The following is a 12,121-nucleotide window of genomic DNA, read 5'->3' as shown; positions in this document are numbered from 1 at the left end:
GAGCCACCATCTTCTCTACATGTTTCCACCGTTTCCCCTCCTACTGAGGACACTGGTGAAAGTCTGCGACGACAATGCGAATGCCATTCTGATTGCTCCGTTTTGGCCGCGCCAACCGTGGTTCGCGAGGCTCATCTCGAGGGCGACGGAGTACGTCAGGCTACCTTACCTTCCGCATCTGCTGACCCAGAACGAAGGGACAACTTACCACCCGGACGTGCAATCACTCCACCTCACCGCCTGGAGGATAGTCCCACGGTAGCCCACGTCCTCTCCCATTGTCGTAAGCCGTCCACTGACACCCTGTACGGGAGCAAGTGGAAGGCTTTCCTGAAGTTCACCTCTTCTCATCAACTGCCCGCGTCGCCCACTACGCTCCATACTGTGTTACAGTTTCTGGCTTACCTTTTCCAGATGAACCTGTCTCATTCCACCTTGAAGGTGTACCTCTCCGCCATCATAGCCCATCAACCGCCAGAGGCGGACAGTGCTCTGTTATTTAGACACGCGAAGATCAAACGTTTTCTTCGAGGGGTTGTACGCCTTCGTCCACCTACAATTAATCCTATTCCTCAGTGGTCCCTCCATACAGTCTTAAACTGTCTTTCAAAACCACCCTTTGAGCCGCTTGCTACGGTTTCGGAGCGCCTCCTTACCCTCAAAGTGGTTTTCTTGGTAGCTATTACGTCAGCCAGAAGGGCCTCTGAATTGGCTGCCCTGAGGACCGACCCACCTTTCTTGCAATTTTTCCGCGACAAGGTGGTCTTGTACCCTGACGTGTCCTTTCTGCCCAAAGTCACCACAGACTTTCATGTCAAGCAGCCCATAGTCCTGCCAACCTTCTTTCCCCAACCTACCTCTCCGGTTGAGAAATCCCTCCATCTTCTCGACGTTCGTCGGGCGTTAGCCTTCTACGTTCAAAGGACTTCCTCGTTCCGTCTCTCCAAGCGCCTGTTTGTCTCTTATCAGCAACCCCATAGGGGTCGGGAAGTGTCTCCGCAATCTGTCTCCAGATGGATAGTTCAGGTCATCCGTCTGGCCTATGAACTGGCTAAGAAGCCTCTACCGGCATCTGTTCATGCCCATTCTACTAGGGCTGTTGCGGCCTCTACGGCCTTTCTCCGTGGAGTCCCACTACAGGACGTTTGTAAAGCCGCCACGTGGTCCACGCCCTCCACGTTTGCATCCCACTACAGACTCGACCTGCGAGCCAAGGAGGATGCGAGGTTTGGCCGGGCTGTCCTGTCGGCTGTGCTGCCGTGACGTTTCCCTCCTCCTTTCAGAGGTAAGCTTGCTAGTCACCCATTAGTGTGATTTCACAGAGTCCACGAAGAAGAAAAAGAGGTTACTTACCTGTAACTTTGGTTCTTCGAGTGGTACTCTGTGAATTCACACGGCCCGCCCGTCCTCCCCACTTTCCGTCACGGCTGTCTCGCCTTTAGAGCAGCAGCGGAATTTGGGGAACTGAATGGCTGTTAGGGCGGGCGGACCATGAGGTCCTGGGGGGGCGGAGCCAAAAGTGTTACTTTAAGCTCTAGAATGTTCCGAGACCTTCTGCGCAAGCGCAGATTAACCCATTAGTGTGAATTCACAGAGTACCACTCGAAGAACCAAAGTTACAGGTAAGTAACCTCTTTTTTTCTGCTGCCAGCTCTAGATTTCTCCTTAGGTCATTCATCAAGGTGTCTATGTAAGTCACAACGTCTTGTGGGTCATCCTGGGTGATCTGCTCCCAATTTTGTTTGATCAAATCAAGGGGCCCTTTCACCCTTCTCCCAAATAGAAGTTCAAATGGACTGAACCCGGTACTGGCTTGTGGCACTGATCGATAAGCAAACAAAAGGGATTGCAGCTTCTGGTCCCAATTGTTTGGATTCTCTGCCAAGTAAGCCCTAATCATGCGCATTAGAGTCCCATTGAACTTCTCAGTTAACCCATTACTTTCCGGATGATAAGCAGTGGTTTCCTTGTGCTTAATTCCACAGATTTGCCATAAGCGTTTCATGAGCTTTGATGTGAACGATGCTCCCAAATCTGTGATTATCTCTGAGGCAAATCCCATCCTGGACATATACCCCACCAAAGCATCGGCCACTGTGTTAGTTTCAATATTAGTCAAGGGTATGGCTTCAGGATACCTTGTGGCATGGTCCACAATGGTTAGAATGAACCTATTCCCCCTCTTTGTGGCCTTGGGCAAAGGTCCCACAATATCCACCCCTATGCATTTGAACGGAGTGTCAATCACAGGCAAAGGGCACAACTTTGCTTTGGTCCTGTCGCGGTTATTCCCCTGCCTTTGACACACATCACATTGTTTGCAGAACTCCCTGATCTGCTTCCCTATGTCAGGCCAGTAGAAATTCTGTGTGATTCTCTGCTGTGTTTTGTTCACCCCTAAGTGTGCAGCAAACATGTCAGAGTGCCCCCTTTGTAAGATCATGGGGCGATACTTTTCAGGTACCACCAGCTGACTTCTGATCCCATCTCCCCCTTTTGAGATATTCCTCAGGGTCTCTCTATATAAAATCCCCTTTTTCTCCAGAAATCTCACTGGGGTTTCAGGTGTTAGCTGGGCGTCAGTCACCTGTTCAAAACACTTTTGGAGAGTGGCGTCTGCCTTTTGCTCCTGTCCAAATCTGCTGTCTGTGGTTAAGGTTTCCACCACAGCTTCTGAACTCCCCTCTGCTTCCGTCTCTGGCTCATCATTACCCCCCTGAACTGTCCCTGTGGTGGCTTGTGAGCGTGTAATCACTAGCACCCGTTTCACATGTTCAGCCAGGTCATTTCCCACGAGCACGGCTGCTGGCAGAGTCGATGAAATCGCTAGCCGCCAATCTCCCCTCCAGCCTTGAAAGTTGACAGGTACCTCTGCTACTGGCAGAGAGATTACCTGCCCCTCAATCCCTGCCACCTTCATGCTCTCATTTGGGATTATAAACTCCCTAGGGATGATATCTGGATGGCACAGGGTTACCTGGGAACAAGTGTCCCGCAGCCCCCTATACTGACGGTCAAGTATTCCTACGTCCACCCCGGCTGTCTCAAACAACTGAGAATCTGTTTTCACCAGCAAGCAGCGTTTTACCTCTACCAGAGGACCATTTTCCTCAGCCTGATCAGCAGAGGTAGCTGTTCCAGACTGAGTAGCCATGGCAACAGGCTCCCTCAGTGAGACTGAGCCTTGCTCTTTCTGGACACAGAACACAGCTTTTGGCTTGGTTCCACTAGAATTCTGAGGCACCATTCCTTTTAGCTGCTTTAATTTCTCACACTCTGAGATTAGATGACCCTTTCCCTGACAAAAATAACATTTTCTGGTGTATTTTGATTCTCTCTCATCTTGTTTTGGTTTTCCCTCCACAATCTGAGGTCTTAGTTTCATGTCTGAGGGCTTCCCTTCACCATGGGCCCCTCCCCCTTGCTGGTTTTTCCCTGGTCCCTGAGAGTACTTGCTGTAGGTTTCTTTGGGTTTACCCACAGACTTCCCCTCACCCAAGGGCTTTCTTATTTGGGAAATAAAATCCGCGATCTCTGCGGCCGCTGCCACAGATTTCGGTTTCCTTTCCCTCACCTGGAATTTCAATTCCCCATGCAGGACTGAATAGAACTGTTCCAGTGCTATCAAATCTTTAAGCTGCTCATAGGTCTCTGTCCCCTCCTGCGATAGCCATTTCTCAAGCAGCCTCACCAGTTGGGCCCCCACTTGGGTAAAAGTCTGTTCTGGTTTCTTAGTGAGGGACCTGAATCGTTGTCTCAGCTGTTCTGCATTTATCCCATGTCTGGCAAACACCAGTTTTTTAAACTCTGCAAAATCTTTCATCAGTTCCTCAGGCATCTCGGCATAAACCTCAGCCAGGCTACCACTGATTAAAGATCGCATGATGGTCATCTTCTCAGTTTCCCTCACTGAGAAGTCCACAAACGCTCTTTCCACTAAGGAAAAGAACACCTCAGGACAATCTCCCTTGTGGTACACAGGGAATTTCTTCAGGTCAGCCTTAGACAATTGGCCTCCCTCAGAATCCCTATTGTTATTATTATTCTGGTTCATCAGTTCCAGTTTTCTTAATTCAAACGCCATTCTTTCTTTTTCCAGAGCAATTTTCTCTCTCTCTCTCTCTAATTCAAATTGCCGCTGTTTCTCCCTTTCCCTTTCCTCCATTTTTTCTCTCTCTAATCTTTCCTCCACTTCAAATTGCCTCATCCTCAGTTCATGCTGTTGGGCTATGAGCAATTTTCTAAGTTCTGGGTTCTGCTCTCCTGTGCTGTCACCTTGCACTGAGCCAAATTCATCCTCAGAACCTTGGTCAATCTGGGGGTCTTTCACTTCACTCATTTCGGCCATCTGGCTTCGAGTCAAGGGCATAATCCCCCCTCAGAACAGGCTGCTTTAAAAGTCAAGCCTCAAAATAAAACGACCACTTTTTTCCCTCTTGCCTCAGAACCAGCTTTCCTATAGAGATTGCTGCTGTTCTTCAGCACTACTTGCAACAGTATCGAGTCAGAGCCTACCCCCCTCTGCTGGGCCTCTCAGCTGGCAAGCTAGATCACTGTTGCTACGCAGTTTTGCCTCAGCGTTTTCCCGCCAAAACTAGGCTACCTCAGAGCACCTTAATCTAAGTCTCCCCAGTTGGCACGTTCTTCTACTAGCGCACCTCCCCGTGAGGTACACCTAGAAGATTACCTACGCGCCTCAGACTGTCCCTGACTAGACCCCCCTTGCTCTGGGCACACCTGCCAAGGCTTTGCTGGGCCGCTGGACAACTGGACCAGTCGTATCCCACACGCTGGACACCAATCAATGTGACAAACCCAGACCTACTGGGATATGTCACACAGTTACACTAAGCTGCCACCAACCATTCCCTTTAAGAAGTCACACAGACCAGGGATGGATTTTTAAACAATAAAAAGAATAAGGTTTATTTAAATACACACAGGGAAAAATAAACAATCAGGTGAATAGGATAAAGTAACGTGGCTTATTCTCACTCATACAAGCATACAGTTTGGTTCACCCAGAACCCTTAACTTGAAGCACAGACCCTGAACCTATCAGTTCTGGCTAACCAACAGACACCTGAACCTATCAGGTTGGTACTCTGACACACAGTAGTACCCTGTCTGACACACAGACTCCCACAACAGCTTCTTCTTCCCAGCTGCTGCTTTGTCTCCTCAGCGTCTCTCAGTGTCTCTCTCTCACCACACAGGCATCACATATTTATACAGTACAGCCCCTCCTCCTGATGTCCCGCCTTCCACTCCCCATAGGATGGAACTTTCCCTCCAAACCCATGACAGACAGGTAACATCAGTGCTGTATGTAACAGGAAGGAAGGAAGGAAGGAAGGAAGGAAGGAAGGAAGGAAAGAAGGAAGGAAGGAAGGAAATGGAAGGAAGGAAGGAAGGAAGGAAGGAAGGAAGGAAGGAAGGAAGGAAGGAAGGAAGGAAGGAAGGAAGGAAGGAAGGAAGGAAGGAAGGAAGGAAGGAAGGAAGGACTGATGATGGAAGGAAGGAAGGAAGGAAGGACATGATGGATGGATGGATGGATGGATGGATGGATGGATGGATGGATGGATGGATGGATGGAAGCAAGGAAGCAAGGATGGATGGATGGATGGATGGATGGATGGATGGATGGATGGATGGAAGGAAGGAAGGAAGGAAGGAAGGAAGGAAGGAAGGAAGGAAGGAAGGAAGGAAGGAAGGAAGGAAGGAAGGAAGGAAGGAAGGAAGGAAGGATGGATGGATGGATGGATGGATGGATGGATGGAGAGGCCACACCTAGAAGCTTCCTGTGGTTCCCTTTTCTGCCAAGTCTGGCAGTCAGCGCACTGGGTCCTCTTCATGTGAATGAATGGGGGAGGAGCACAGGCTACCCAGAACGGTTGGATGCACTCCTGGTTTCCAACTGACAGACAGAAGACAGACTAAAAGTCTTGTAGAACTTTTGAAACTAATTAGTTTTTATTTTTCGTAAGCTTCTGTGTGTTCTGGTCTGGCGTGCTTGGGCAGACGAAAGCTGTTGAAAATCAAAAACGGTGCTGTAAGGCTTCTGGCTTCCCATGAGTGACTGCAGACCAACACAGCGACCAGAGGCAGGCAGAAAAAGACCCCAGAAGGGGCGAGACTCCTGTCTGGAAAGTCACCTGGTCTCCATTACCGATCCATCATCCGCTCTTTTTGACTTCTCTCTTTCCTTCGCCAAGGTACACCTGCCGGGGCCTCTTTGAGAGACATAAGCTGCTCTTCAGCTTCCAGATGTGCGCCAAGATCCTGGAAGTCTCTGGGAACCTCAAGATGGACGAGTACAGCTTCTTCCTGCGTGGAGGAGTGGTAAGCCCAAGGAGGCGTCCAGGGGATCTGGAGGCTGCAGCCTGGCCAGGCTGAGGATGGGGTCCCCATCTGTGGTTCTCCCCTGCGGCCTGTCGTGGGGGCTGGGTGGCCGCTCTCCGGGGCTCCGGGGAAGAATTTCCCCTGCCTGGAGACGCTCTCACAACCGGCAGCTTTGTCCAGCTAGGGAACGGCCTTCCGTGCCTATTGCAAAATAATCTCTCCTGAGGAAGGCCTTCCCCCCCCCCCCCCATTTTTGCACAAGGTGACGTGGTCCTCAAGGCATTTCTAATTAAATTTATTGTCATTATAAGTATATACATAGTATACACATACCACTAAATTCACACAGACACCCAGAGACCAGACCCACGTGCACACACAGGCACAATCAAAATATTAATTAAAAGACACCGCTCTCTGGAGTGCCAAGCCGCCGCGAAGGCTTCTCCGCTTCAGTTCTTGCCTGGAATAGGCTTGCTTTGCATTCACGGGGAAAAATATACTGGCCCGCTCACCCGCCCGCGCACCTCCTCTCTCTCACCTCTTTTCCCTCCACCCTTGGGGGGCACATGTTAGGGTCTGACTTTGCCTTCTGACCTCTCTGGGAGAGGCTTGTGCCCTGATTCAGTTTGCAGTCCATCCATAGCACTCCGTGGGGGGGGGGAACCCATTTGGGGCAGGGCACCAACAGTGACTTGGGGGGGGGCAAACTGCCAGAGGCTTGCTCCACTGGTTGAGGAGCGACCTGGGAGGTGGCCAGGATGAAGCAGGTCCTGCCCGTCCCCTCGCTGGCGCTTGAGAGGCGAATCTCTTCCGTGACCGACGTGCCACCTGCTCATGGCTTCTCAGGCTTCCCCCCCCCCCCCATGCTGCTCACTCTATGTGACCACTTTTCCTCCTGCGGGGCGTGGGGGGGGGGAGAGAGTCTCTCCTTAAAGAGGTGGCCCCTTCTCTTCGCAAGAGAGTCAGGCAGAAACCGGACTGGATTTCTGGTCCCGTGTCAAGTGCGCTGGATCCTCTCGGCCATTCTGGGCTTAAGAGTCCACCGTGGAGGAAACGGCCGAGGAGTAACCACCGAGGTGGGTGGCCTGAGACCCACGGGCAGCCAGACGATGGGGGGGTATGCGGCCGGCTGCCAAATCCAGCCCTCTCAGTGCTGCTGGGCCCCTCTGGTTCCCCAGCCGACCTTTGGGAACGGCTTCCCTGACCTCTGCGGGGTGTGTGTGTGTGTGCGCGCACGTGGGCGTGTTGTCTGAGGTGGCAAAGTTTGGGCACGAGGATGGAGCGAAGGAGCTGTGCCGTCCCACGGTGCTGCCAGTGGTGCCCTCTTGATTTGGCCCTGCCCCTGCCCTCTGTGTGGGTTGCGGCCTCTGAAGGGCCGTTCTGTTGGGTTTGGTGGGGGAGGCGTTCCCCAGCCCCTGGTCTGGATCCACTGTGGCGAGGCTAGGCTGCTGGTCCTCACTTTAGGAGAAGCCCCCAAAGGCCTTCTCCTGGCTCTGCCTTCCCTCCCGGGCTTGGGAATCATCCCCTTTGTGGACGGCGTGGGGTGTTACATGCAGCACTGATGTTACCTGTCTGTCATGGGTTTGGAGGGAAAGTTCCATCCTATGGGGAGTGGAAGGCGGGACATCAGGAGGAGGGGCTGTACTGTATAAATATGTGATGCCTGTGTGGAGAGTTTAGGAGATGCTGAGAGATGCTGAGAGACTCTGGGTTGTGACGAAGCAGCAGCTGGGAAGAAGAAGCTGTTGTGGGAGTCTGTGTGTCAGACAGGGTACTACTGTGTGTCAGAGTACCAACCTGATAGGTTCAGGTGTCTGTTGGTTAGCCAGAACTGATAGGTTCAGGGTCTGTGCTTCAAGTTAAGGTTCTGTGTGAACCAAACAGTATGCTTGTATGAGTGAGAATAAGCCACGTTACTTTATCTTATTCACCTGATTGTTTTATTTTCCCTGTGTGTATCTAAATAAACCTTATTCTTTTTATTGTTTAAAAATCCATCCCTGGTCTGTGTGACTTCTTAAAGGGAATGGTTGGTGGCAGCTTAGTGTAACTGTGTGACATATCCCAGTAGGTCTGGGTTTGTCACATTGATTGGTGTCCAGCGTGTGGGATACGACTGGTCCAGTTGTCCAGCGGTCCAGCAAAGCCTTGGCAAGTGTGCCCAGAGCAAGGGGGGTCTAGTCAGGGACAGTCTGAGGCGCGTAGGTAATCTTCTAGGTGTACCTCACGGGGAGGTGCGCTAGTAGAAGAACGTGCCAACTGGGGAGACTTAGATTAAGGTGCTCTGAGGCAGCCTAGTTTTGGCGGGAAAAAGCTGAGGCAAAACTGCGTAGTAACAGTGAACTAGCTTGCCAGCTGAGAGGCCCAGCAGAGGGGGGTAGGCTCTGACTCGATACTGTTGCAAGTTAGTGCTGAAGAACAGCAGCAATCTCTAGGGAGAGCTGGTTCTGAGGCAAAAAGGAAAAAAGTGGTCGTTTTATTTTGAGGCTTGACTTTTAAAGCAGCCTGTTCTGAGGGGGGATTATGCCCTTGACTCGAAGCCAGATGGCAGAAATGAGTGATGTGAAAGACCCCCAGATTGACCAAGGTTCTGAGGATGAATTTGGCTCAGTGCAAGGTGACAGCACAGGAGAGCAGAACCCAGAACTCAGAAAATTGCTCATAGCCCAACAGCATGAACTGAGGATGAGGCAATTTGAGGTGGAGGAAAGGTTAGAGAGAGAAAAAATGGAGGAAAGGGAAAGAGAGAAACAGCGGCAATTTGAATTAGAGAGAGAGAGAGATAAAATTGCTCTGGAAAAAGAGAGAATGGCGTTTGAATTAAGAAAACTGGAACTGATGAACCAGAACAATAATAACAATAGGGATTCTGAGGGAGGCCAATTGTCTAAGGCTGATCTGAAGAAATTCCCTGTGTACCACAAGGGAGATTGTCCTGAGGTGTTCTTTTCCTTAGTGGAAAGAGCGTTTGTGGACTTCTCAGTGAGGGAAACTGAGAAGATGACCATCATGCGATCTTTAATCAGTGGTAGCCTGGCTGAGGTTTATGCCGAGATGCCTGAGGAACTGATGAAAGATTTTGCAGAGTTTAAAAAACTGGTGTTTGCCAGACATGGGATAAATGCGGAGCAGCTGAGACAAAGATTCAGGTCCCTCACCAAAAAACCAGAACAGACTTTTACCCAAGTGGGGGCCCAATTGGTGAGGCTGCTTGAGAAATGGCTATCGCAGGAGGGAACAGAGACCTATGAGCAGCTTAAAGACTTGATAGCGCTGGAACAGTTCTATTCAGTCCTGCATGGGGAATTGAAATTCCAGGTGAGGGAAAGGAAACCGAAATCTGTGGCAGCAGCCGCAGAGATCGCAGATTTTATTTCCCAAATAAGAAAGCCCTTGGGTGAGGGGAAATCTGTAGGTAAACCCAAAGAAACCTACAGCAAGTACTCTCAGGGACCAGGGAAAAGCCAGCAAGGGGGAGGGGCCCATGGTGAAGGGAAGCCCTCAGACATGAAACTAAGACCTCAGATTTTGGAGGGAAAGCCAGGACAAGATGAGAGAGAATCAAAATACACCAGAAAATGTTATTTCTGTCAGGGAAAGGGTCATCTAATCTCAGAGTGTGAGAAATTAAAGCAGCTAAAAGGAATGGTGCCTCAGAATTCTAGTGGGACCAAGCCAAAAGCTGTGTTCTGTGTCCAGAAAGAGCAAGGCTCAGTGTCACTGAGGGAGCCTGTTGCCATGGCTACTCAGTCTGGAACAGCTACCTCTGCTGATCAGGCTGAGGAAAATGGTCCTCTGGTGGAGGTAAAGCGCTGCTTGCTGGTGAAAACAGATTCTCAATTGTTTGAGACAGCCGGGGTGGACGTAGGAATACTTGACCGTCAGTATAGGGGGCTGCGGGACACTTGTTCCCAGGTAACCCTGTGCCATCCAGATATTATTCCTAGGGAGTTTATAATCCCAAATGAGAGCATGAAGGTGGCAGGGATTGAGGGGCAGGTAATCTCTCTGCCAGTAGCAGAGGTACCTGTCAACTTTCAAGACTGGACGGGAGTTTGGCGGCTAGCAATTTCATCGACTCTGCCAGCAGCCGTGCTCGTGGGAAATGACCTGGCTGAACATGTGAAACGGGTGCTAGTGATTACACGCTCACAAGCCACCACAGAGACAGTTCAGGGGGGTAATGATGAGCCAGAGACGGAAGCAGAGGGGAGTTCAGAAGCTGTGGTGGAAACCTTAACCACAGACAGCAGATTTGGACAGGAGCAAAAGGCAGACGCCACTCTCCAAAAGTGTTTTGAACAGGTGACTGACGCCCAGCTAACACCTGAAACCCCAGTGAGATTTCTGGAGAAAAAGGGGATTTTATATAGAGAGACCCTGAGGAATATCTCAAAAGGGGGAGATGGGATCAGAAGTCAGCTGGTGGTACCTGAAAAGTATCGCCCCATGATCTTACAAAGGGGTCACTCTGACATGTCTGCTGCACACTTAAGGGTGAAAGGGCCCCTTGATTTGATCAAACAAAATTGGGAGCAGATCACCCAGGATGACCCACAAGACGTTGTGACTTACATAGACACCTTGATGAATGACCTAAGGAGAAATCTAGAGCTGGCAGCAGAAAACCTGCAAGCTCAGAAGGTCAGACAGAAAACATGGTATGACCACAAAGCTAGAGAGAGACACTTTGACCCAGGGGAGGAAGTGCTTTGGCTTAGGCCTTGCAGAGAGAATAAACTGCAGCTCAAATGGGCAGGACCATATAGGGTCATTTCCAAGATGTCAGACCTGAACTACCTAATAGAGCAGGAGGAGAACCAAGCAAGGAGGGTGGTTCATGTGAATGCCCTAAAACCCTACTACAGAGGGGAACAGAGGGTTTTATTCGCGATAAAAGCAGCTGAGAGTGAGGAAGCTGAATTACCCTTCTGGGAGGGTAGAGGGGAAGTAAAATACAACCCAGAGGAGGTAAAGATCAGTCCTGCACTCACCCAAGACCAGCAGCAAGAACTAAAAATGCTGCTTAGTAAATATCAACAGGTGTTTTCCAACAAGCCGGGGATAGTGAAGGGAGTGATGCATCGGATCCACACAGGGGATGCACCCCCGCAGGCAGTATCCCCATACCGAGTAACGGGACCCTATAGGGACAAGGTGCGGAAGGAGCTGGACGAGATGCTGAGGGAGAACATAATCGTCCCCTCTTCTAGTCCTTGGTCCTCTCCGATAGTCCTTGTGGACAAGCCTGATGGGAGCATTAGGTTTTGTGTTGATTACAGGAAATTAAACCGTGTAACCACTCCTGATGCCTACCCAATGCCCAGGCTAGACAACCTGATTGAAACCATAGGGGGTTGTCGGTTCATCTCATCATTGGACCTGGTAAAGGGATATTGGCAATTAAGAATTGATCCCAGGGATCAAGAAAAGACTGCCTTTTGCAGCCCTTTTGGTCTCTATGAGTTTCGAGTCCTGAGCTTTGGTCTCAGAAATGCACCAGCCACATTCCAAAGGCTGATGGACCAGACCTTGGCAGGGCTCAGTGACTTTACAGTGGCCTACATTGACGACATAGGGATCTTCAGTAATACCTGGGAAGATCACCTGATACACCTGGAGTTGGTGCTGCAGAGGTTAAGTGCAGCAGGGCTAACAGTAAAGGCCAGCAAGTGTCAGCTGGGTAGCCCAGAAATAAAATACTTGGGTCACATGGTAGGGGGAGGAGTGATAAAACCCCTGGAGGCCAAAATAGAAGCTGTTCGTGATTGGCCTA

The 12,121-nt window shown here is 50.5% G+C and overlaps 1 protein-coding gene across 2 annotated transcripts in view; it reads left to right on the top strand.

Moving 5' to 3' along the window:
• DNAH2 (dynein axonemal heavy chain 2) overlaps positions 1–12,121 on the top strand; it is a 138,794-nt gene that overhangs the window by 113,568 nt on the left and 13,105 nt on the right. For both annotated transcript variants that reach the window (XM_072977163.2, XM_072977162.2), the window contains exon 75: positions 6,216–6,342. In XM_072977163.2, coding sequence (XP_072833264.2) covers positions 6,216–6,342 — 127 coding nt within the window. The remainder of the gene's footprint in view (positions 1–6,215; positions 6,343–12,121) is intronic.

The sequence above is a fragment of the Pogona vitticeps genome, chromosome 6 (assembly GCF_051106095.1).
Source record: "Pogona vitticeps strain Pit_001003342236 chromosome 6, PviZW2.1, whole genome shotgun sequence".
NCBI classification, from domain to species: domain Eukaryota; kingdom Metazoa; phylum Chordata; class Lepidosauria; order Squamata; family Agamidae; genus Pogona; species Pogona vitticeps.
This window is presented reverse-complemented; position numbering and strand designations above follow the sequence as displayed.